This window comes from Brachyhypopomus gauderio, chromosome 1 (assembly GCF_052324685.1).
Source record: "Brachyhypopomus gauderio isolate BG-103 chromosome 1, BGAUD_0.2, whole genome shotgun sequence".
Lineage (NCBI taxonomy): Eukaryota > Metazoa > Chordata > Actinopteri > Gymnotiformes > Hypopomidae > Brachyhypopomus > Brachyhypopomus gauderio.
In genome coordinates this window covers 9,187,752-9,215,356 of record NC_135211.1, presented here as the reverse complement: position 1 = coordinate 9,215,356, position 27,605 = coordinate 9,187,752, and the positions used below count along the sequence as shown (strand labels likewise).

Genomic DNA, 27,605 nt, shown 5'->3' with positions numbered 1-27,605 from the left:
TCACTTAGAATGTTATTGGCAGCTTGTTTAGCCATCTCATATTGACACATATTAGGAATGAGGTGTTTAGTAAATCAGCACCATATCTCAAGATTGAGGTCATCTACCTTCAGAATAAAAAATTGCCATTTGATCTAGATATACACAATCCCTAGCCAGCCTATATTTGTGTCCACTATATACACAAAGTATACTTTGATTCAGGCATTTTCAAAATAAACATATTTAAGCATGACTAGTTACACTTATGTTTAGATAACACTGCTGAAATTTCACAAAGCCAAACCTTAAGCCTTAAATAATTGACCTTAATTGACCTTTTAACTGTAACATAGTAACAGTTTTACCTGTAACATTTTTTAAACATCATTGTGCCATTCAAAAAGGCTTTGAACCAACTCTTCTTTTGGAAGTGACTGCAAGTGTCCAACATGAAAACAACATTAAAACATAAGCAATTTTAAGTTGGTCCGTGTGTACTGTAATTTTAACATGGTCTCTCTTTTTTTTTGTTTTGTTGTTTTTTTTTTTTTTTTAAAGAAGAACCATATGTCAAGTTAAAAAATAATATTTCCAGTGTTATTGTCCATTTTCAAAATGTAGGATAAAATCTATAATAAATAAAAAATACCCAAATATATATTATTACAAATTTAGAACCTATAAGCTTTAAGGTCTTTTTTGCATAGCTGTCGCAGTGACTCAGAAGTCCAGTTGTGGTGTCCGGTTGGGTAAACCAAGAGCATCTTGCATTCTTTTATCTTTCCACTACAGAGTCATCATCCATGTTACTCAGCAGGTAAATATCGATGTGGCGGGCATGTCCCAACTGAATCTAAGAGAAAGAGAGGTAAATGTTACAAATGTTGATCTCTGCTTATAAATGTAGTTCTAGTGACAGTGGTTAGGGACTGGGTTTTCCCAGATTATCTTTGATTGTGGAACATTTATTGATTACCACTTGCCTTCCTCAGAATCACTGACTGGATATTTGAAGGTACAAGACCACTTTTAACTCCATGTAAACTCCAGCAACACTGCTGTACCTAATACACGTGAGGAGGCACTACACTCACCACTGTGCTATGTCAGTGTAACTGCTGTTTTGAAAAAAGTCAAATGCTTCAATAAATAAGTAGTCTGACATACAGAATCCGTTACCATTTGTAAGTGTACCCAAGTGAGCATAGCTATGAGGTAGGTGTTTATCAAGTGGTTGCTTAAAATGGTAGTCAACATCTAAAATCAATATACATTTTCAGCCTTCTTTGATAATTTTTTCAAATGTCAAAATGGGCACAATTTGGTATGACAGTATGCTGGAAAAGTATATAAACAAATAGCTGAAAGGTTGTTTAATTAGCAATGTATGCTATGTTTTGTCAGTAAATAAAATTTGATCTGAAAAGTTCTTAGTAACCAGAATGGCTGTTTTGCATTGTGATGTTAAGGCTTGATTATATATGACATGCTAGCCACAATACAAGTTATAATACAGGGTTATCACTGCTTCATGAACATCATTAACCCTCGAATAAGTAAAATCTAAATTAAGACAAATAAATGAATTGTTTTCAGTGTAATATGTCAAATTTCTAAATAACTGAGAAAACTGCATACTTCAGTGGTTTGAATACAATATATAGTTTCAAACTTAATGTAATATAAATGTGTTGTATACTGCATGACTGCTAGTGATATTCTTGGCTAGTAATGATTAACTAATTTCTTTACACTCATTCAAATGTAATCATTCATTAAAAATACTTAAATCTATAAATAAAAAACATTTATTCTATTATAAATGATATTTTCCAACAATTTAAAGGTCATATACACAAGTAATATTTCACACTGATAACAAAAAGGAATTTAATAGGAAATAGGATTATTTTAAATACAGTTAAGGTGGCCCAGTACCCAAATGCTGCAGATACACCAATCAAACAAGAAAGGACTTGTACAAGATAAAAAAAAAAACAAAACAAAAAAAAAAAAAAAAAAAAAAAAAACACACTTTTAATTTAAGTGTATTACTCAGTGTATTTAGTATCACGTAATTAATCTTATGTTTGTGACCTTTAAGCTAAGCAGCACCTCTCAAAAACACAAATGGCCATAAGACTGAGAGAAAAGGTTTCACTTACTGTCAAGGAATCTTGCAGACAATCGAGTACTACAGAATTAGCTACTCAATTTAAAGCACAGTGTCAAAAAAATAACATATCTTAATCATTTATATCTAAATATCTGAGTATAAAGTACAGTACTAAATGCCATACATTTAAAATTTGTATAAAAATGCTTGGTTTACTTAGTAAGACAGTGTGGATTTCTGACCAAAGCATATTGAATCTACAATTTCTAAACTTGAACTGTTAACCGGAAAATCACACTACTGCACATACTAACAGGAAAAAGCATCTGCTCATATCAAGTATTATTGCCACATGTATTGTATTGCTTTTTTAAATGGATTTATGACATTAACAAAGTATGCTGTGATTAAAAATTATCCTGGGAACAAAAGGACTCTTCTCCCAGAGTAATTTGGCAAGAACAAACTTGACGTATGTGGGGTGGTTGGCTGTTATGAAATAGTAATTATTGCCTTGTTGATACTTTCATGTCCAATGTTCTTCCATTCTCTCTACTTTCCCAATCTCTCTCAGTACAGGGCTAGAATGCAGTGTCCCAGTTTGCTTGGAGGACAGCGGACATGTTTCTCCAGCTTTCACCAAGCTGAAGTTCTGTCTATAAATGACAGAATGACCACCCCTCCTTTACCAGACAACTGCATTCCCATTACTAGTGCAGCTTTAAAAGAGCCTGTAGTCCAGGTTGGACCAAATTAATACACATCTCGTGGAAAAGGGGATGTGTGGGTTTGAGGAAAAACATGAATAACTGAGGGACCAATCTTCATTAGTAAAAACTTCTAACTTCGTTTTTCCATTTAATACAATTGAAATGCATATCGTATTTTATGCTGAAGTATGAAGCTGAGTGAATTTCATTGTGCATTTTGGATAGGGCTATTTATTGAGCCTAAATATGAACACTAAAATCACACATACTTCATTTTAGAACGAAAATATTGCTCATACTGCTCTTAAGTTAAATGGTGAGTGTGTGGAGGTTGTAAACACTTAAGTGTTTAATCTTACATTGAAGATAAATATTTAAGTGTACATATCTAAAAGATCTAGCCTAGAAAACCACTCAAATTCTGTGATAAAAAGGCACAACAGCTGAAATAAGTCTGAGGAGACTTAGATGTTCATTAGGCTGTTTGTATTTTGACCAATCTATCATTACCGCAGGAAAAGAGAAAATAAGGCTTAGAGATCACCACCAGCAGAAAACCAGAATGATGCAGAGGTTGCTCGTTTTTTGACATTTGTTAGCTTCCTTATTAATCAAAGGTTTACCTAATTTACTTTGATGCATAGTTTGTTGTGCGCAGCCAAAATGTAATGCCATTTACAGTATTTCAATTTGGTGGCCCTATTATACATGCCGATGGCATGTAGCATTATAAAATATTATCTAACTTAGCCAGTAAGATGTTTCTGTCAGTGCTTATATGTGCTATGGGGATTTTTTGCGTGCTCACAGACTGTTGTCCTGTTGAGACAACATTTTTTTTGTCTCTTCTTAATGTATATCTCTATCTTTTCAACCACTATCTGAACAGCAGCGCGTTCCTGACGCTGTGGGGCCGCTCTGGGTTCGCGGTGCTTTACACAGAGGCCCCAGGGGAACGTAAATTTCCCTCGGGATCAATGAAGTATATTCAATTCAATTTACAAAGTGATAAAAATAATAATTAAAATAGCAACTGGCAAATGGACATTCCATTCCTGTCTAGTTAGCTAAGTAGCAGTTTAGCAGTTTTTCCAACACTAAGCTTAGATATAAAATCACAGTTTAGTAAATTCTTTAACTATAGGTATGTTACTGGCCAGTTATCATTTATCTCTTACAATGTAAGTTTGTATACGAAACAGGACATTTTGGATGTAGTTTGTTATACATGACTATACACACACTCATTCACATATACATTACTTAAAATATTACACCCAATACAGTCTTGATAGTTGTAGTAATATACATACAATTTGGTCTTTGTGATGTAATTACTTTATTTAACATTGTTGGAAATTATCTATCATTGTTTTACACTCACTGACCAACATATTACCCCAAACACCATAGCACTCCTGGAGATAATAATTTATGCTGCAAATCTCCAGTTTTGCCACATCACAAAGGAACTTCAGTTTAAATGTGGTGACTGAGGAGGCCACTTAAGTGCACTATACATACATACATCCTGGCCATGTAACCAGTTTATAACCTCTGTGTTGCAACATGGCATGTGATCATACTAAAAGTACCCACTGTAAAATGAGATTTACTGCATCAGCAATGATACTATAGGTAGAATATAGCATTCAAATGATTGGTATTATATTACATTATTAGCACCAGTGTGAACTGTTAACACACAGCAGGTGGGGTCCATAGGCAAATGCTGTTCATTACACATTGCACACGCATGGTGCAACTGAAATCGAGATTCATTTGTCAGCTCAAACAATGTTTTTCCAATTTCCTACTGTCCAGTTTCAGTGAGCCTGTGGCCCTCTATAGCCTAGGATTCCTTGGCAAACCAGAGTGGAACATGTGGTTCCCTAGAGACTGCTGTGTTTAAAAAAGCCCAGGAGATCAGTGCATGATGTACTCAAAGTACCCCCCCCCCCCCCACGCTCGAATGTTTAACTCTATTGATACTTGTAAAAATTAACTAAAACCTTTGACCAATGAATGTGTGTCACACTGCTGTCGCATGTTTAGCTGACCAGATAAATGAGAAGGTGTACAGGTGATCATAAAGTGATCAGTGAGTATAGATGAATTCAGAATAAATTAGTGGATTTTTATTTCAAACACTCATTGAGAGGTAAACCAGTAAAGCAAAGCAACAGTAAATTGAAATGAAATAATTTACGTTAATTTAAATAATATTAATAGGTGTCACGTTCAGCTATGTGGCACCCATACAGTTCAACCCACAAACCTATCAGCAGACAGAAGAGTTTTGACAGGACAAATGCTTTTTTTGTGCGTGTATTATGAGTCAACACCCATGCCACACTGTTCAAGTAAAAATGCCTGCCAATTCTTGGATATTGTTAGTCCACAATAAATCATGGAATAGAATATCCCTTTAAAAAAACGTCAGTTTGAACAAACATCCAAAGGTACATAATGTTTATACAAGCTCTTACGCTTAAAAACTGTTGATTTTTTAATGTAACATTTAAACACAGAACTGGGTATGAAATCTAAAACCCAACAAATCTTCCTACAAAATCAACAAATAACTTAAGAAATAGCATCTCTGTCTACACCAACGTGCTCAGACACGTGCTCAGTTTTATCTCCATCTTGGAAATGTGTCGATATTTAAATCAAATGAAAATTAATAAATGTACCACATAAATCACTCAATGGTTCAACGCTGCACCAAATTTGAGAACGGTCTCCAAGTTTGTTTAGTTCACAGTTTAAATAGTGTCCAAGTCCATTCATTTGTTAATTTGCTACTCTGTCAGACAATGTCAGGCAACATTTGCCACATTTCCACAAGAAAGAAATCCTAAAATCACAATGAAAAATTACTTTAATAATTCACAGAATATTTATCCATAAGGGGTTTTCCTATGCATCAAATGAAATCATCAGTCCCCAAGGGGACAGACCACAAAGTATCCATGTTTGCTGTTTCGGAAATGTTCTTTCTAAAAGCTTAATAATTAAACATTGCAGTTTTATCTCCAAAGTTGTAAAAACAAGCATAAATCCAGTCAGACCATTTACTTAGTTCTAAGAATCAAACTCTGGCTGTTCCTCAATGAGAATTGTGCTTGGGTTTCTTACCCTGCCACCTACATCCAGACAGGACACACCTAGGGCAATAAGACACTGCCACACCTATGGAGAAGGGAAAGTAGACATGGTTATTAACATTGGACAGTATTTGCATAAAACCTGGCATTGTTTGAAATGTATTGTTTGAAATGTATTGGTCGACACACATGTACTTGTGCATGCAGACATATTCCTGGGGGTGAGGTAGAGTTAGGGTTACCCTAATGCTATGTACACACAACATTATAACTGGCCTATTTTAAAATTAGAGCAATAAACAGAACTACATGCATAAAAATAAAATAAATTTAAAATGTTGAAAAATGCAGAAATGTGATGTAAATCAATAGCTTACTCACCAGATAGCAAATGAAGCATAAGTAAGCAATAGAAAGGACAGCAGCTAGAACATATAGTAATATACTGTTGAGGGCAGTCACATAAACCACCACAAAGTATATATTTATGGCACAGACGAGAAGGATGGTCACCCCTCCACCAATTTTCCACATTCTGAAAAAACGGAGAAAGATTACATGTATTGTGTATAATAGATTTATCATCAGTTTACCAAGCTTATCTTCAAAATATCACATTTTCCATGTGACCGCTGCAATTATTGTCTTGGACAGCTTGGCTGTCCAATGGACAGATTTGCAATAATTATGGTCCCCCAAAGGGACAAAAACTGAAAATATAGAATGTCTCACTGCACAGTTCTATTCTAATTACTGCTTACAGCAGGAAAGATGAAGACAAAATAAGTATTCAGATAATCATGTTTTATCACTGTTTTAGGATGAGAAATATTTGTCCTTATCTTACATTTCTTGGATTGTCATAGTTATGCTGATTAGCATAATTTATTTGCTTATCCAACTCATTGTTTTACTGTCAAACAGTACGATTTTTATACCATTGATCCACAGTGGTAATCCCATTTCTACAAATAATAAAGAGTTAACAGATAATTAATGAAGATTGTGTGTTTGTGTTCATGTAAGAAACTGTGTGTTAGTTTTATTCTGCTTTTATACTTGTACGATTATAATGCATACATGTAGGAGTTTAGATTTAATAATGTCCTTAAAAAAAAAACAAATTGCGAAATGGCGAACATAAAATGTTACCAGGGATGGTGAAAATGGACACAAATTAAGTATTATATCACGATTGATCGATCACTAGTGGTTGGCACCAGAGCGAACTATTAACCCATTGAATCATAGATATGGGTCAGAGGTAAATAAAGTAGATTTTTTTTTCCGGCGTGAGAAATTGGATGTGTGGCGTGTGTCAAATGTGTGTGTCTCATGCTCAATGCGTGAGAGTTGGCAACCCTGACTAAGTATAATTGTGTCAAAGAAAAAACACTGCAAAATGATTTAGTGCTTCTTTAACACTGATTTAAGTGAACATGTGTAAAGTCAACATCTCAGATAACTTATTCTCAGATCCACATACACACAACCAGAATGATTAGAAAAGGGTGTCATCTGACTGCAGCCATTTTAGACACTCATTTGACTTAACATGGTGCTGCACATACCTAACTTGTTATGGCGCATACCAGGTAGTGTTTTTTTTTTTCTTTTTATGAGAAGCACTTACACCATTGAGTGACAGGTGCTGTTATACTCTCTTGAGAGTATGGCAACTACAGTTTTCAGAACCAGTTTCTCTCTACAGACTGTTGAGAGGTTGGATGACAACAGAGCTTAAACCTCATTTGGCTGGAATAACAACTCACAAAAATGTCCCCACAAACTGTAGCCAATACAACGCACAGGTAATTACAGGCATGAAAATCTGTCACCTTTCGGCGAAATTCGCCGTTTTGAAGTTGAAAAGGGTGACCTACGTGAAACGTGTAGATCCGATGAGTTTTTTGTTGGGGGGGGGGGGGGGGGGGGGGGGGTCGGGAGATTATATTTTAATTATCATATTGACTTAATTAGCAAACAGAGCACTTCCGAAATTGGCTATTTCAATGACAGTGGCCAGCAGTTTCTGCCCAGAACCATCATAGAGGCCAAATAGCGTTTCAATCATACGAACGTTCTTCATTCATGTTATTCATTTACTGCTAAGCGGGACGAGAAGCAGGACCTAGTGCTACACCGCGGACAAGTCAGAAGAGCGTACATTTACCACTACATTTACCAGATCGTACATTTACCACTACATTTACCACATCGTACATTTACCACTACATTTACCACATCGTACATTTACCACTACATTTACCAGATTGTACATTTACCACTACGTTTACCAGATCGTACATTTTTAATTGGGTGGATTTAATTGGGTTATTAATGGTTTCAATCGTTTTCATATTTTGCGGTAAAACAAAGTTACTGCCGTTCGCTACAGCGTTGAACACTGTCAGATCTAACCACAAGCTCTTGTGATAATAGGCCCATCTATCTACCTATTTAAGTTCGCGTCAACCCCGTGTAGTTAACGGTGACATAAAATAAGAAACAAGATTTTTTTCTAGTGTGTCTGTAGTTGTAACTGGTGAATCCAGGGACGTGTGAGGAGAACATTCGCGCCAGGGCTGAAAAGATTGAAGATGAAGTTGTAAACTCTTGTCGTTTGAGTCTACCCTGTGCTTTAGCTCATGTTAGAAAATAAAAACACGTAAACCTGGTATTTTTACAATAATTTTCGCCGCTGATGTATTTATTGGTTCATTAAGACATAATGGTTTTGACTGAGCCATCCGGAATGGCGAAAGCGGCTTCTTGCGTTTACGGATTGCGTTTACATTGAATCCATTGACATGACAGTCAAAAAAAATTTTTTAATGGATTTTACTATATTTTACGGAGCCCGTAAGGTGACATCATGTAAAAAATAAATAAATAACGCGTGGCCACGACTTATTAACGCGTGGGAACGAGATACTAACGTCGCCTTTCACACGCGGCAACAAAGTTTATTTTTTCACAGCAAAGCAAGCAGATCCCAGGGATGTTCGCGAACTGACTGCCCAAGGAAGATAAACCTGGCTTTATATAAAGTAATACTTAATTATCTTGTTCGCACGCGTTAGTAAGTCGTGGCCACGCGTTATTATATTTTTTACATGACGTCACCTTACAAGCTCCGTAATATTTGGCATCACCTGTCGCTGTATCCCCGTACACCAGCAGCCACCCCCATCCCACCACCACCCCCCCCGTCGCAGTATACCCATGACGTCACATGTCAACGCCCCGTCGCCGTATCCCCATGACGTCACATGCCCCGCCCCCCGGTCTTCTCACCTTTTTAAACCCTGACCCATTTTCATGCCTGAATTAAATACATCTTGTATATGATTAGCAAAGTCAGGTTTACAACTAAACGATTTACTGATGTGCCTGGTCAATAACAAGAAACTACAGAGATGTTATAAGCTGGATTTTGTAACATGATTAAGTAGAGACTTCTAGGTCTTGTCATTATTATGAGAATTTGATTTTGAAGGGCCTAAATGGCAACATATATGCTTCATTCTGTATGGATAATAGTAGAATAATGTCTTGATACATATACATGCATTTTGAAGAATATAATCATCATCAAACTAGCTGTTAAATAAATATAATCACTGTTGTGGATTGTGTATCTACTTCCATTGCCAAAATGTTCATGCAACTTTGCAACATCATCTTTGTTAAACTTTAAAAGGGTATGTTTTGTAGTGATACTCACAGTCCATTAGCAAAGTCATTCATTATTGATGTAACACTGGTGAAGGTTAGAATCGGGATCAATGCAAATGGAAGCTATGACGGACAAGAAAACAAATGGATTAAAACATTTAAAAAATAGCAGAACAGGGTATGAGACAGGATGCACAATCACATGTCAGCATGCTGGTAGGATGATTGACCACATCAGCATGTATAAACTGGCCAAACTGCGACATTTCCCTCTTCTTGAATTTAACACCATTATAAATACATTGTAAACCCTTTCACTGCATTAAATTTTTTAACCAAATGTCAAACACATTTAATTTTAGGCTAAACCACTTCAATATACAATTCGCATTATCAACCACTATGGAAAATTTTATGTAGAGATTTTAAAATGTATTTTAAAAGCCTTAACAACAATTAAAATAGTTAAAATCCAAACTTTGTTGAAACACTGTTTAAGTGAAACAAGTTTATGCAAATTGACAACCTGCAGAGATTTATCAACAAGAACAGAACGTAAAATTGGACCAAGGAGATGCAAATACTTTGCCTTGTCTCATGTTTTCCTATAAATAATGTTGCAGCTACTGCTATCCCCAGTACAATCAATGGAGAGAGAAACCAAAAGAATTAGCAGTAATAAAAAAATATATAGGAAATAATTAGCGTGGTGGTTAAGAGACTCTTTGCTCTGGGCTGAATTTTCAAAGGATTCAACACTGCACTAGTAAGTGACATTATGTTTATGGTGAAAATATTTTAAATGAGCATCACTTTCAATTTTGGAAGTTTGTGAGAATTTATTAAGTGTGGATTAAAATTTTGTAACGATACCCATTACAATATGTTAAATGTATTATGTTAGCAAGTAAATTCATTGGCATTGAATAGCTATAAAATAGCCTGCTTCTTAATGGTAAAACCTTTAGACTGATTTAATTTGTGAGCATGAGTTCTTTGAATAAGCTGAAAGTAGCATTTTATGCTCTCAAGGCTCTAATGATTTGATGTTTTTTTGAGCTATTCAGCTAATAAATAAGGCACTACACCAGAAACTGATGCTGCTGTGTGAACACAAACACCATCATTAACAACACATCAGAATTCCACAATATGCTCCAAAAATGTTCTCATTTCTTGACTCTGGTTCTACTCTAAATGTAAAGTTTGCATGCAGTGCAACAGATGCAAGAGCGGTATATGTATTTAAGACGTGACCCACCTGCATGCTCTGCAGTACATTGAGGAAGTCGTTCATGCCAGTGAGGTGCTGCACATCTTGGAAAACAGCCACCAAGAGAGTGGGGAAGATGGCAATGGAGCGCGTCAACAACACCCGAGCAAAGCGAGACCAGCGGAGGTTTAGAAACCCCTGGGCACCAGAGAGAGGGAGGCACATGGAAATTAATGGAGATAGAACTACCTCATGATGAAGAGATTACCATACTAGGTAAATATACTAGTTATATTTGCATCCACTTGTGAGAATATTGGTCCTGAGGTCATACTTTATGGGCTGACAGTTTACTGACTTGTAATTATTTAAGCAATTACTAATAGGGAGTGATTTTGACTTGCATGACTCATGTTTTGTGCCATTGAACCTAAATCTATGATTTGAAGTGCAAATGTTAGATGAAATAATATAGAATCATATTTAACAGGAACATTTCCTTTCATCTGCATCATTCAAATGCAGAAAGTACTAGAGATGTTCAAACATTACAAAACGTCAAACTGCTCAATTTACACTCTCTGAAAACTCGGACATCTTTATTTTTATAATTAACTCCAAGTCATACCTCCATGACAAACTGACCAGAATATGTCCCAGTCATGGTTGAGCTTTGCCCAGCTGCAAGTATTCCAATGGCCCAAATATAAAGTGCTGCTGGACCAAAGAAGCAGCCCAGGACTACACCCTGTGACATGAGAAACAGATATTCAGAATAATTCCACAATAACATACAATGTCATTACAAGATGAATACCATTATCTCCTTATGGGTAATGAAGTCAAAGGGGGATTCACACAGAAATCAGCAGATATTATGCCAGTATTAGTGAGTTATACATTCGGTTAGTAGTACTGAAATTTGTTACATCATTACAAAACGCATTAATTTACCACTGACTGTTAGGGGAATTTTGCACTGCTATTGTATTACTATTTTTAAGTTTACATAATCCAGAACAAAGATAGAATTAAGGTTTGAAAGTCTTAAAATCAGAATATTGGCAATAGAATGTGGATAATAGCCTTGTATTAACAGACCAACTCATTCATGAATCAGCTTTACAAAGACGATCAAACCAAATCAACCATGCCTCTGCGCAAAACAGAGCCAGAACATCACCGCCCTCTCTAATTCGTTCTTTAAGACAGAAGTGTCGTAGATCTGAGAGACTTTGGAAAGCTACGGGTCCTTCTAGTAAAGGATGCTAGGTCCTCCTTTTTTGCGAATCAAATTTTACTCTCCAAAAGAAACCCAAAGATTTTATTTAATACCATAAACAATATTGTAGCTCCTCCTCCTGTAGCACTGCCATGTCTTTCAGTCAATGACTGTAATAGGTTTCATGTGTTTTTTGTGGAGAAGGTCATGGACATTAGGTCCAGCATTAAGCCAGTGGCAGGTGTTTTCTCTTCTAGCCGCCCACCTTCTCTTACTGTTTTGGATTCCTTTCAGCCCATCAGCTTAGATGATCTGCTGGATGTAATTGTGAGGCTAAAGCCATCAAGTAGCTCCGTGGATGTGATACCCTCTTCATTATTGTTGAAGGTCTTACCTACCGTTGGCCCTGCTATATTGGCCATTGTAAATTCCTCCCTGTTAACAGGTTGCTTTCCATCTTATTTTAAACACGCCACTGTTCAGCCTCTTTTAAAGAAATCAAATTTAGACCCGGCTGTGCTTAAGAACTATAGGCCTATATCTAAGCTTCCTTTCTTATCCAAAATTTTAGAGAAGGTGGTGGCAAACCAACTGATTACAGTTTTAGAAAATCACAATTGCTACGACTCTTTACAATCTGGGTTTCGGAAGAGGCATTCTACAGAGACTGCTCTCCTGAGGGTCTCAAATGATCATTTAATGTCTGCTGATGTTGGTGACTGCTCTGTGTTGGTGCTGCTGGATCTCAGTTCTGCGTTTGATACCATTGATCATGAAATACTGATAAATAGGTTACGTGACTGGGTGGGCATATCTGGAACAGCACTTGATTGGTTTATTTCTTATCTCACTGGGAGAAGTTTCTCAGTTACGATGGAAGATTACACGTCTGAGGCAACCCCATTAACCTGTGGGGTTCCACAGGGTTCAGTGTTAGGGCCTTTGTTGTTTTCTTTGTACATGTTACCTTTGGGGCAGATTTTAAATAGTTTTAATATTTCCTATCATTTATTTGCTGATGATATTCAGCTTTTTCTCTTTTAAACCAAGTGAGGTTCATAGTTTGTCTAGGCTATTAGATTGTCTTTAATCAATCAGAGAATGGACCTCAAATAACTTCCTACAGCTAAATGACAACAAGACTGAGGTATTGGTCATTGCTCCCGAAAGGCTTAGTCAAACGATTAAGCAAAATCTCGGGCTTCTTTCCTCTGCTGTCCACACTAGCCTCCGAAATCTGGGAGTTATTTTCGATCAGCATTTTACTCTCATGTTAAACAGCTGTCAAGATCCTGTTTCTTCCACTTGAGAAATATCAGTAAACTGAGATCTATGGTTTCAACAGCAGATCTAGAGATGCTGATCCATGCGTTTATTTCATCTCGCATAGACTACTGTAATGCCTTGTTTTCATCTCTCAGTGTATCAGCTCGTGGACGTTTACAGATTATTCAAAACGCTGCAGCGAGGTTACTGACCAAGTCAAGCAGACGGTCTCACATAACACCCATTTTAAAATCCTTACACTGGCTTCCTGTAGAATTCAGGATCCAGTTCAAGATTTTAACTTTAACATACAGAGCACTACACAACACAGCTCCTGTGTATGTCGCTGACCTGCTCCACCCCTACACTTCATCGCGATCACTCAGGTCAAACAACCTGAGTTTACTGTCTGTGCCACGCTTATGTCTAAAGACTCGTGGAGACCGAGCATTTAAGGTGGTTGCTCCAAAACTGTGGAACACACTTCCTCCACATTTAAGATCAGCTGACTCTGTGGATACTTTTAAAAAACAGCTAAAGACTTTCCTTTTTATGCAGGTGTTTAGTTAGTGGTGGAGGTTGCAGCCGTTGACCTTGTGCACTGTATTTTATTTCTGTTTTATAGTGTGTGTTTTTGTGTTTTTTATTTAATTTTATTTTATTTTCCATTGTAAAGCACTTTGTGGCTTGTGCCTGTGAAAAGTGCTATATAAATGAATTTTACTTACTTTTACTTACTTACTGACAATCTTTTTGATCTGGCAACCAGAAGGTTACACCATATACACTTGCCATTACAAAGTAGGGGTGAAACGATTACTCGAGTAATTAGAGTTACTCGATTACAAAAAGTGATCGAGTAATTTTCTGTGCCTCAAAGAATAGTTTATTTTAAAACGGTATTTCGCACTGACTAATTTTAATGTAGCGCAACACGCTTACGTCACCCACGCGGGGGAGGTTTTTAGTTGAGAAGCGGGAATATGGAAGCAGCAAGGGAAAAGAGCGACAACGTACGTGAAGAAAAGGGCTATAGGAAAAGACAGAAAATGTCGAAAGTATGGGAGCATTTTAGGTTCGAAAGCAAGAACAATACAGTGACATGTATTCGGTGTAACATAGTCCTTGACTACCACAACAGCACATCTTCAATGCTGCACCATCTTGGCCGAAGACACGCGGAATGGAGCGGTGGAGCCGGGACAATGTAAATTTTATTTACAACATTAATGAGATTAACATTAATGTACCTTAATAACATAACGACAGCTCTGTGGAGTGCTGATTTTTAGCAATACTGTCGAATGTGTGGCTAGTTTAGTACAACGGAGACAAGTTCTTAATAACTTAATACAGGCATTATGTAACAGAGCTGTGGAGTTAAGACGATAAACAATAAATAAATTAAAGATAGCTGAGCTACTTTACCTTAGCAGTTACTTTAGCAGGAAACAATACTGATATACTGTAGTTTTGATACAAGAAATTCTAAGTTGAAAGTAATTGAATTAAATTTATTTACTTGTGGTATTTATTTCTATTTGCATTTACAATTTGGAAATGTATGTTGTGAATTTAAAAATATAACTTATCTAAAAAAGGAAACCGATTGGTCAGTCATTATTAAGTGAAATGTCTTGTTTTCTCTTTTGTATTTTTAATTGCTCCTTAACCAAGCAATTCTGTTTTATCCGATTACTCGATTAATCGAATTGATTTTTCAGTAGAGTACTCCATTACTGAAATGCTTGATAGCTGCAGCCCTATTACAAAGTACACTTATCTTTCACCTAGTCACCATCTACTTTAATAGGTGTTATTTTAGCTAAGTAAAATTAAAATCAGCCCCCCACCGGATTTCTAACCATTAGTTAATCTTTGAGCACAATATAACCACTGACTTTGAGAACATCACCAATAAGATGTGTGAATGTTCTTGAGCAACACTACATAGACTCGGTTGAGCAGGTAGATGATTGCATTCTCAACTCCCAGGCGGGGCTGATAGGCAAACTGGAGAGGATCCAGACGTAGCTGAACCATGAGCCGGAGCTGAACCAGGATGAGGCTCTCCAGAGTATTCATGATGTGGGACGTCAGTGCCAGTGGCCTGTAGTCCTTGGGGTCAGTGTTTCGTGACAGGAACAATGCAGGACATCTTCCACATCAAGCGAACCCTCTGGAGACTCAGGGTCATGCTGAAGACATGGTGTGGTACTCCACAAAGCTGGGAAGCACAGGCTTTAAGCATGTTGGCAGGAAACCCAATCAGGGCCTGCAGCCTTGTTTGTGTGGAGTCTCTTTAGTTGCCATATTACCTGGTCGGCAGTGAGGCTCACTGTAGAGGTGACAGGTGGGGGAGTGGTGGGGGTATGAGGCAGCATTCACAGGAGGGGAACAGGTTACCAGGAAGGAGAGGGTGAGTGGGGTGAGCTGCTGAGGACCGGCAGCAGATCAGCGTGGACAGGGGAGGACAGAGCCTGCTGTGTCGAAAGAACACATTTCGCTTGTTGACCCAGTCCTCTTCTGTTGTTTCTGGACCCGAAGCCGTTCATGTCCTCATTCAACTCCAAACCTCTCAAGAGTTTCCACTCCAGATATTTGCCCATGGTCTCCCTGATTGTCGTCTTCAGTTCCCTCTGGATCATTCTCATGTCCTCCCTGTCTCCAGCTCCGAAGGCCCTATTTTTGTTATTCAGGAGAGCTTTAATGTCCTTTGTTATCCACAGTAGGGCTGAACGATTAATTGCATTTGCGATAATTTCGCGATTTTTAAAAACGCGATTGTCTAATCGCACAGGCTGCGATTTAAACTGGTCACGTGACTTGGGAGCGAGCCGAGCCGAGCCGAGGACGAACGGAGCAAACCCGAGCAGGAGGCAGAGAGGTGGAGAAGTGAAGTTAACACAGCGCACTTTAACTTGTTGCACAATGGCTTCAGGCTCGACAGAAGCTGACACAACTGAAAGTCTAATACCAAAGAGGGGCAGCACATCAGTTGTGTGAAATTACTTTAGCTTTTAAAAAGATGCTTATCAACGTCAGGTACCCTGCAAAACGTGCCTTGCTACTGTTGCTACGACGCGAGACAACACTACAAACCTTCTTCAGCATTAAAAAAAACACCACAAAGCCTCGTATGATATTTGTAAGGCTAAAATGCCAACGACCAGTGCTGCATCTTCAAATACACCAAAGTGTTTCTCTGCGCTTATACAGCTTTAGTATGCGGTGAGCAGCGGAATACCGTAAAATCACGCATATAGGCGCAATAAGATTTAAAGCGCGGATGAATCGCAAAAGCGCGGATAGCTTGACCGCGGTCCAGCAGACAGGGTTCACTGACCGAACCGTTTGAAAGTGTAACTCCTTATGGATGTAATTCGAAGCGGCACGCTGAAATAACTCGGGCAGTAACGGAGTTCATAGTGAAAGACATGATGTCCGTTAATGTAGTGAACAAGCCCGGCTTCATGGCTTTGTTAAACACACTGGATATGCGCTACCAATATTCACGCTATTTTCCATGACAACGCTGGGCAGGGCCATCTTGGTTGACTTCGTGTTAGAACTTCCGGTGCTACGGATACGCTGATAACGATTACAAGCAAAACGACAACAAAAAAAACACAAAATGACTAGCATAATATGTTCAGTTAGAGCAGAGGTGGCCAACCCTTCAGAGACCAAGAGCCACAAGAGACCAAATTATTAGCGGGGAGGATGTAAAATGGACACAAATTAAGTATTATGTAAAAAAAACAAGCACAAACTTCGATATAAACATAAGTCGTGATGTGCTTCAGGACTTTGTCACGTTTGGAGCACACTACGAGCTCTGTTATGTACACAACTGTTTTCTAGGTAAAAAGTGGATAAACTCCGTTATCAACACTCATTACAACGCCACTGACCTGCGCTCACTTTTAGGAAGAAAAGAACAGACAGTGTCAGTAGTTTTTAAACCTCCCTCAGTCGTGTGCGGTGCCTTTGCTGCACCTCGTATGTGGTTTATTATAAACGTGTGACAGAAGAACCGCGTCTCACCAACGAGACTGAAATCACAATCACAATATCACAGATACTTCATGCCGCTAGTCTCCAGTTTTCCACTACGCAGGTTTTAAAAGTATTAGCGGCTCGCTGGGCTTGTAAACAAACCGCGCACCACGAAGATGTAGCAGTGTGTCGCCCTCAGAGCTAATGAGGTAACCGGGCCACGACACACACCGTTAGTGTAGGTGAGAGCGGACCGGCTGGGGAGACGCATGAAACCAGGCAAAGAGCCGCAGGTTGGCCACTCCTGAGTTAAAGGGTGTCACAATAATTGGAAGAAGAGGAAAACTTGGCTTGACCAACAGTGTTACGAACACAGCTCGAAAAGATCTGAGTGTTGCGGGGCACCTTATAACTTATATCCACCGCCTTCCAAAGAAGAGGACCTGCGTCTAAGGCTGAAGGCGCTAAATTAAAAACATCCACCCAAACGTCCATACGTCTGCTCTTATCATTTTGTGGAGGGGAAACCAACACCAGATCATCCTTATCCGAGAAATGGCTCGGTTATGAAGCTCCGATTAAGCAAACGTGTCGGGTGCTTGTGAGGCTGTCAGATAAGTAACTATTTTATAATCAGTGGCCACATCTTTTCCTTGCATTCATTTAGTAATTTTAAGTAATTAAGTAAAGAAGTAAATAGACAAGAATGCCTATTTTATGAAAAAAATCATTAAAATATAATAGTGTACACTAATGCAAAAATAGCTGACCGGAAGTTCTAACACAAAGGTGGAAGAAACACACACTTGAAAGTGGGCGTGGCGAAATACGGTGAATACCTGCAGGGTTGCCAACTCTCATGCATTGAGCGTCTTAGACTAAAAAGTTAGTAGTTCGCTCTGGCGCCAACCACAGGCCTGAAGTGGAACAATGGAAAAAAATCGCGATTTTAAATCGCAATCGCAATTTATAGATAAAATATTGCAATTAGATTATTTTCCAAAATCGTTCAGCCCTAATCCACAGCTTGCTGTTTTAACAGCCCAGGTTGGGACAATGGAGTCCATAGAGAATTTAATGTAGTCTGTAATGCACCCATCTATCTCTTCTCTGTTCGGCTCAGAGTGTCGGCCATAGTAGTCCTGCAGTGCCTCATAAATCACAGTCACAGGTAGTCACAGGCTGACTTCACCAACAGCACACACCAGAGGCTGAGGGTGTGGTCCAAGCTGTGGTGTGACCTACCCAGAGAGGGGAGGAGGGGAGCAGATGTATGTATCCTTAACATTGGCATGCAGTAGGTCCAGTGTTCTTTCCTGTCTGCTGGGACAGTCTACGAACTGAGTGAAGTTTGGTAGTGCCTTGGCCGTAGTGACACGTGTGAAGTCACCTGATATGGCAATGAGTGTTGAGGCACACGAGTTTTGAGTTTGGAAACGCGCTGTGGTTGAGTGAATGACATCACATGCTGATGTCAGTTTGGCATAAGGAGGGGACATAAATCACAATAACATGGGAGAATTCCCACAGTAAATAATATGGCCCTTTGTCGATCTAATCTGTGTTCGCATTTTCCTCCGTGTTTTCTGTCTTTCCTTGTGCTTTGTATTTACTTTCAATTTCCACACCGCTGTTTAGCCCCTCGTTTTCAATCATCTACCTCACTGGTGTCTTGTTTCAGTGCTCCATGGTGTGTATTTAATTAAACCCCTCTTTTCATTCGGGGTTTGTGGGTCTATGTTTTGTTCATACATGGGAGTTTTCCCCTCAGTTAATAATTTGGTTATTGCGTGTTTCTTGCTGTCCGAGTTTCTTATTTGTATAACATTGTGATCTATGTCTTCCATCCTATGTATTTAACTCTTCTAGTTTGTCTTGATACTGTTAATCCTGCTTCACATTGTACGGTGTTTGTTAGGTGCCTCTTTGATTCATGTGGTTTACGACTGTCTAATTAAAAGTGCATTCCAGTCATTCTCATAAGCGGGTCTTGAGTTTACGCATGGATAGTTTGTATTTGTCCTCTCCTCCTGAACTCCCTGATCAGACTAATAAAGTCTCGTCTTCCCCGCAATCGTGTCTTCCTATGGTTTTGTCTGATGTTAGATCATTTGAAATGAAATATTTGAAATAATGACCATTTGAATTGAAACATGCACCATTGCATAAAGGTCTCTATGTCAAATGTGCAAGTCTTTTGCAACCACCAAGTCCTCTTTATAGTTCACTGTGACCAAGTGAGAGTACTTATGACTGCTTAATCTAGACCAACTAGGATGGTGCATTTACTAGTGGATATATTTACTGGGTGATAGCAGGGCTCCGCTGAAGATCCACTAGCAGGTATGCCTTTTTTGTTCACTCACCACTTGAAAGGTGTAATTTGAAACATATATACAGTAGATGTTGTAGAGCTCTTTGTCCAAAATAACCTTAAGAATAATATTTTCAACAATGATGAAAGTTCAGCAAAAGTCTATACAAAAGACAGCATCTTGATCTTTAAGGGCATTCCCTTTCTGAAAAAATATGAATACTTTTTTGCTAATATTAATACAGATAGAATAATGTTGTCTGAAGTCTGCATCAAAATACATAGCAGTGTTTATTATATATTAATTTACTAAGTAAACAATATTTTCTGTTATTTCCTATTATTTGCTGTATATTGATTAGCTGGGACATTTTTACATACCCCTTTATAGATGTCAACTTGAAGAGTTTCGTTGTTGAGTGGGAACAGATCCGTGTGTGGACTTCCTGTTTCATTACACTGCTGACTCTATAAAACAAGTGGATGTCAATTTATCTTTTAAAATCACCCATAGTTATGTCATGAATCATCATAAATCATGAAGCCATCAATGTTTGCAGAGCTTACCACTTCTATGTTTGACTTTCCATAGAAAGCTTCAGCAAAGACAGCGACCACAAACACATTGATGAGGAAGGAAACAAACAGCGCTATACTGGACTCAATGAAGTAGTACTTGTTGGCTTCCTTCACCTCTTTCTTGTTATGGCGATCTATCTCTCGAGACTGTACAGAAACAAGACAAACATTATTTAGTATTTAATTGGCATTTAATTATACAGTCATTCTATTGGCCAAAGGGGGAAGGCCTTGAAATCAGCATTGTATCCTGGTACATTCCACAAGTAATTAATATTGGGCATGGAAGAAAAAAAAAAAGTATTATATAAAAGAAGTAAATAAGTATTATTAGAAGAATTTGCTACCATCATACCAATAAAGTTAGTCTGTTTTATGGTCCTCAGATTCTTACCTTAACAAGGGCAGAGTGCAAGTATATGTTGTGAGGCATTATGACGGCTCCAACTATTCCGACAGCTTGTTCCAACTGCACAGGCCCACAGCCCTCACAGTATGGAACAAACATACCCTTCAGAACCTCGCCCTGGTCTGGAGCCACTCTCACATACTGGGAGGGACAAAAATAGAATGAATCTCACCACTGTAGTGAGTAGTAGGTTGTAATAATGCTTAGCACAAATTAATATTTATTGTACCTCATATCCAAAGCTCAGAGCCATGATGGTAATGAGGACTCCAAAGAAGGCCTCTAGTTTCCGCAAACCTAATATTTAAGCAGTGTCAATTTACACACTTATTCCAATATGTACTATGATTATTTTAATTCATTATATTTCCATTTTTACTTACCGTACTTGTCCAAAAAGAGGAATACAAATGTATCAATAATGGTAATGAGCACACCAGCCCATAATGGAATCCTGAAGGTGTTTAAAATAAAAAATAAAAAAGTAAACTTGATAAGACTAGCTTTATTTGCATGTATGCAAGCAACAAGTACATTACCCTTTGCTCAGTATTATATATATATATATATATATATATATATATATATATATATATATATATATATATATATATATATATATATATATAGTTCTATTTCAACATGTGTATTCAACATACCTGCCAACGGAGAGCAAATTGAAGGCAATGGCACAGCCAATGACCTCTTGCATGTCTGACCCAATGATGGCTAATTCCACCATCAGCCAAAGAATGATGCGTGGTACCTGGAAAGATAAAATGAGATGAGATATCAAACTATAAAGTGTAAAGATATCAAGAGTTCCTTCATATAACCCCACACTGATGTTTCTAAAATTAAAAACAGGTTAATACTGATAAGTGTTGAAATGAAAGTGAATATTTTTTATATAAACTTTTTGGAGAGTTAACTTACAGTTGGATACTGTCGGTTGCACATCTCAGCCAAGTGCATCCCTGTGACGACACCCAGCCGCGCAGCCAGCCGCTGCAACAGCAGTCCAATAACGGTGGCCCCCAAAAGCACCCATAGGAGCTAAGGAGTTCAAAATTTCATTTAATTTCAATTTTTTTTCTCACACACACACACACGCACACGCACACGCACACACCTACCTTAAAGCCGGCTTTTGCACCTGACTGAAGGTCAGACTCTATGTTCCCTGGGTCTAAATAAGCGATGCTCATAAGAAATCCAGGTCCTGTAAAGGCCCAAAGCTTGCGAAAGCTGAACATCTGGAATTAGAGATCTTTTTTTAAATCATATCACATCAACAATTTGTTTTTAAGAAATATGTATTTAATGAGATAGTGATATCACCTCCAATACAATTTAAATACTTTACTATACTTAGTAATACAATACACTACTGAGGACTGCACAGATATACCTGTGAGACATCTTCAGGGACGGGTATCTTTTCATCAAAGTAGGTGGAAATTGCTTCTTCTTTGGAATCTGAGGAGGGGAAAATTGAGCTATACTGTGCAGGGCTTGTCTGGGAGATGCCATTCTGCTGAGGAGAACACTCTGAAGGAGGAATGGAGTAAACATTACAAGATTACTCAGCAGAAACATTTTTTCCAACATCTTAAAATGCAAATCACACACATTACTTCATTTTCAAATGTATACCAATTTTGCAAACTACTGATAATATAAAAGGCTATCTTCATTCATTACAGTTTATAGTAAAAGTGAGAGAAGTACATAGTCATGGCCAAAATTGTTGGCACCCCTGAAATGTCTGCAGAAAACGAAATTTATCCCAGAAACATATTGCAACATGTTTTGATATACACATGTTTATTTCCTTTGTGTGCATTAGAACACAAATAGACAAAGAGCCAAACGTGATATAATTTCATGCAAAACTCCTAATAGGTGTGTGCAATATAAGAATCACACCTGAAACCAGATAAAAAGGAGAGAAGTTGACTCAGTATTTGCGTTGCAGAGGAGAAATGCCCAAGGACTTGAGAACCAAAATTTTGGAAAACCAACAATCCCAAGGTTACAACTACTGTATTTTCTTGCTACTTTTTCCCCCGCGATTTGAACAATGCGGCTTATACTGAGGTGCGACTTTTCTGTAGACTTCACTCGTCAGGAGGCGGAGCAGAAAGTGAATCAGGTGGTAGGTTAAGTTGTAAATCAAAGAAGAAAGTGCTCAATTGCATTTAGCACATGCAAGCAGCAGGCACGACAGAGAAATTTTTTCAAATCAACATGTGCCAAATTCCAACTCCCCTCATTTGCATACGCATAAAGACGCTACAGATGACATTCGGGAGTTGCATTGATTATAACTTAGTTCATTGAGCACTCTAGTTTTGTCCTAACTAGATATTTAGACATAATACTGCTGTAATACTGTGAAGTCATGGTCAGAGGTGAACTTCAGTATAGCCAGTGTGTATTTTATTTAAAATAATTAACACCCTTGAGCCAGTGTGGCTTTGGACATAGATAATGCTGTTTGCTGTGATGGATAATTAAAGTCTACCTCTTATTTATGCATAGAAACGTAAATTGACAATATAATCTGTAGCGTCTTTATGCAGATAAACGAGGGGAGTCGGAATTGGGCACAACACCGGCTGAAAGCCAAATCTGTTGATCGTATAGAAAAAAAACGAACAATATTCTCGTGTGTACAGCGTGAGAAAGAGCGATCGCGTCGCCGAGATGGGCTACGGTGGAGGTTGCGCTGCCTCAGCTTATCGTACACAACACTCTACAACACTACTCTGTGCTGCCAATGCTCCTCCGCACACCGTGCAAAATTTTAAAAAGTCGGTCGTAACTCCGGTCCGTCATTAACCAGAGTCCCCGCTTAACGACGGGTCATTGTATTCAGTTCAGTAGATATATGCAGTATATATATATATCAATGTCAGTGTGAACTAGCTGTAGACATTTGAATGAAATGAAATGCCATGGCAGGAGACCCAGGACCCCACTGCTGACACAACTGCAATTTGCCAAAATGTATGCGAGTAAGCCAAAATCCTTCTGGGTAAATGCCATGTGAACAGACGAGACCAAGATAAAGCTTTACGGTAAAGCACAGCTGAGCTTATTTCTACCCCACAAACTCATTTGCACTACACTACGGACTACTGCAATATATTTATATTACTTATGTATCCCACCATTGCACATTGCACAATGTAAATAATTTTGTATTTGTATTTCGTATTTCTTGAGAGTTTGTTTGTTTTTATATTTCCATAATTCTTTAATTTTATTCTTTTTATTTCTTATTTTATTTACATTATTACATCCAGGGTGGACAGCAAAGTAGGAATTTCATTGTACAGGGAAGCTTGCTCCTTACTGTGCATATGACAATAAAGCTTTGAATCCATGAATCCACATCTTTCTACTGTTTACTGAAAATGGAGTAAGGCCTACAAGGAAAAGAACAGCAGTATGGTGGAGGTTCAAATATGTTTTGGGGTTGATGTCTGCCTCTGGCACTGGGTGCCTTGACTGTGTGCAAGGCATTATGAAATCTGAAGATTACCAAAGGATTTGTGTCACAATGTAGTGCAGTGACAGAAAGTTGAGTTTACGTCCTATGGTCTTCCAGCAGGACAAAAACCCCAAACGGACTTCAAAAAACACGCAGAAACATCAGCCATGACTGTACTTTCAGTGAGGTAACAGCTCAGCACTTGAGCTTTTGTTCAGCACTTATTTCACACTCCCTCCTAAATGTTAATTCAAAAGTTTTTAATTAAAATGTTAATGTGAAAACCTCATCTTATAATGCCAAATGAAGTGTGTGAACAAGGATCAAAGAAATGCTCTCCATACATCTCTATAGATCCTTAATTTCTTGGTCCCTACTTCGCATCTTCTGTGGTCAGTGACCTCTATATGTGGATGTGAATCCTCAACACAGCTGACATCATCAAACTTCCCACAGGGCTTGGAAATAGCCTCAGACCACAAGTTTAAAAACAGCAGGAATTATGTTGTGTAAACACATTTTTCTTAAACACAAAACCCATTTTTTAAGGAAACTCCAATTGCTTTCAGTTGTGGTTTGACAACAAAATAGGCTCTCAAGGCAAACCTATTGTGATTGCTAGTATGGAGGTGCCATCTAAATTACAGGTTTGAAAACGAGATGACTACAGGAAGCAGTCAATTTCAGCAACTATCTTGGAGTAATCCCTTGAGGACATTTTGTGCGTTGAACAATGCCTCATGGTACATTGGGGCGAAATAAATTTGCATATTCTACTTTTTGCATTCATTCATTTACATATTCTACATATTTGTGCCCCATACTCAGGGTTTTGCTCGTCAACAAAGCATAGATGCAAATTCTTAATTCTTCCTCATTAAGAATTTGGTCAAAAAAAAAAATCCCAGGAGATATGGTTCTACCCAGCCCACTAAAAAGAAGCAAAGAAGCATTAACTTGTTCATTACTGAAATCCCAGAATGGATGATATCCAAAGAAAACATCAAACAAAGTTTGTGAGGAAGATCAGGAGGGTAACATTATATTGCTGTTATTCAGGAAACACTACATGCCATAAAATGGCACTGAATGGCTGAATGGCACTGGGAGCCATTTCCTCTCTTAACAGCTTATAAATCTTTTTATGGAAGTGAATATTTTATTATATATACACCTGCACAACAAAATATGTAAAAAACTGCAATGTTCGAGTCAGACATTATTATTGTATTTCATTCACAACATCAAGTAAGCCTCATTAGGACTATTAAATGTGTTAAATGTGCCATATTTTTGTCAATTGTGATTTTTCACCGCGATTGAAATTTGTCCTCCACTTTTTACCCATCTGTGCAGTTAGAACACACACACACACACACACACACACACACACACACACACACACACACACACACACACACACACACACACACACACACACACACGATTACTAGGGGGCTGTGGATCACACGTGCCCAGAGCGGTGGGCAGCCCTAGCCCTAGCCCGGGGAGCAGTTGGGGTTAGGTGCCTTGCTCAAGGGCACCTCAGTCATGGCCTCAGGTCTGGGAATCGAACCCACGACCCTCCGGTCACAAGGCCAGTTCCCTACCACCAGGCAATGACTGCCCTATTATTATGAAAGTCTAGGCCTAGAGTTTTAGGGAAAGAGGGTTCTTCTTACTGCACTATGAAACTGTTTACATTGGCACACTTCCCAAAATGTATAAGAAAGACTACTGTGGGAAGTTTCTGAAATCACAAACCTAATACTTACCTTCTAGGAGGTCTGAATCGGGATTAGTGGTCATGGGCTCAGCCAGTGGCAGTGTCTCTAAACGAAGAGGCTATGATTGAATAGCAAAGAAATCCATGAGAGTTTGCCATTGTTTAAGAATTTCTCCCACACACCATTTAATTAGCAGATTTAGGCCTACAGCAATTCACTCAAGAGAACAGGATATCCACCTTAGGTTAAAACTGGAACACAGTTATTTTCCTCAGTTGTCCAATTTGCTATCAGAACCAACCAGCGTTTTCAGCCCCTGATAACCCCAACGACATGGGTGCACACCCATTACCCCTGCTGGCTCATGCTTTACAAGACACTCAAATATTCTTCAGGCACTACTTCAACAGTACGCTCACCTGGGGTTTCTGTCTCTGAAATAAAGTTACAAACAGAAAACCTAAAATGTGTTTTTGGTTTACTATTCCTTAAAGAAAAATATTGACCAAAATTCTAGGGTAAAAACAGTGGGGGGAAAAGTTAAAAGTTCCAGAAAATTATTCATATGACAATTTGCATGGCCTTGTGGACATACAATTTGATTACCCTGCCATAGTCATATACAGTAAAAGATTACAACATCCTGATATCATCATGGGGTATAAACTAATCAAAAATGGCCACACAGGTAAAAGGCAGCAAGACCACATAAAAAATAGTTTTGTCAAGATCATCATTTTTTGTAGGGTCTGCATTCTTTGGTATTATAACTATGCCTACCTCTCCGTTCTGACTGCTGTTCAATCAGATCTACCGGGGTTATGAGCCAAGAGTGAGCTGTTAGGAGAACCATTTCACTCCACACAATTAGCACGATTGTACAATCGGGTTTGTGGCTGAACCGTTGGTTATGACCTTATCTAACAGTCTAGAAAAACACAATATTCTCGAAGCAGCATTACTTATGAGCAAACAGGATGAATCAGTGCAACCACAACCTGATCCATCTACTCCTTTAAGGAAACTATTGTCGTTTGCTCTTGAAGCACTGGCAGACTTGTGTCTACAGGGAATTAAAGCTGTCAGCTAGCTACAGTGCTTCGTGTTCTTACAAAACTCTTTACTACAGCACAAGTAGGCTGGACCACCAAGATAGTTACAAAATGTAGCCAATATTTTATACATTGTAAATAACTAGCTACATACTTACCGGCTCCTGGAGGCAGCTATGAAAAATGACGAATAAAAACGTGTCTGTCGTTATTAGGTATTGTGAAGCTATTTATGTTGATAACAAATAAGAAAACTTTTGAAACTATTAATGTGGTAGGCCCGTTTTACAAATTCCGAAAGGCACAGGGGATGCCAACCTTATCCAAGAACTTCTTTGGCTGTCTGATCCGGCCCGGCTAACGCTACCGAACAGCTTCAGGAATGTAACGTTAACTAGTTATATGTGGAGTAAGATTTACCCCTTTAAAGACCACATAGTGGTTAGCTATGTGCTATCATCAGGTCGAATGCAACTCATACACCTCAACGTTTCAAATAACGTTTTGACACGTAGCATCAAACTTTCTGAAGCATGACAGCTTACCTGTGCAAAGTGTGAGTAGGTATTGTGTTCATTTAGCTAGCGACGTAGCTAGCAACACAGATCCAATGTCTTATCTAATAGTCCAGTCGTCGAGACACACAAGGTTACAGTGTTCTACTACCTGTCTTGAAATAGCAAAGCAACTCAAAGACCGCTGCTCCGCACACGGGTTTCCTTCCAGCGG

At 38.4% G+C, this 27,605-nt stretch overlaps 1 protein-coding gene across 1 annotated transcript; it reads right to left on the bottom strand.

Moving 5' to 3' along the window:
* Positions 1-471: 471 nt before the first annotated feature.
* Positions 472-27,605, bottom strand: slc11a2 (solute carrier family 11 member 2). The gene is made up of 17 exons (XM_076985494.1): positions 27,422-27,605; positions 25,873-25,942; positions 22,010-22,149; positions 21,735-21,854; positions 21,535-21,654; positions 21,258-21,364; positions 20,982-21,052; positions 20,828-20,895; positions 20,584-20,739; positions 20,178-20,336; positions 19,992-20,078; positions 11,438-11,557; positions 10,858-11,007; positions 9,646-9,719; positions 6,300-6,453; positions 5,950-6,003; positions 472-835 (listed from the first exon to the last, which is right to left on the bottom strand). The coding sequence occupies exons 2-17, from the start codon at positions 25,904-25,906 to the stop codon at positions 758-760; spliced, it is 1,692 nt and encodes a 563-aa protein (XP_076841609.1). The 5' UTR covers positions 25,907-25,942; positions 27,422-27,605; the 3' UTR covers positions 472-757.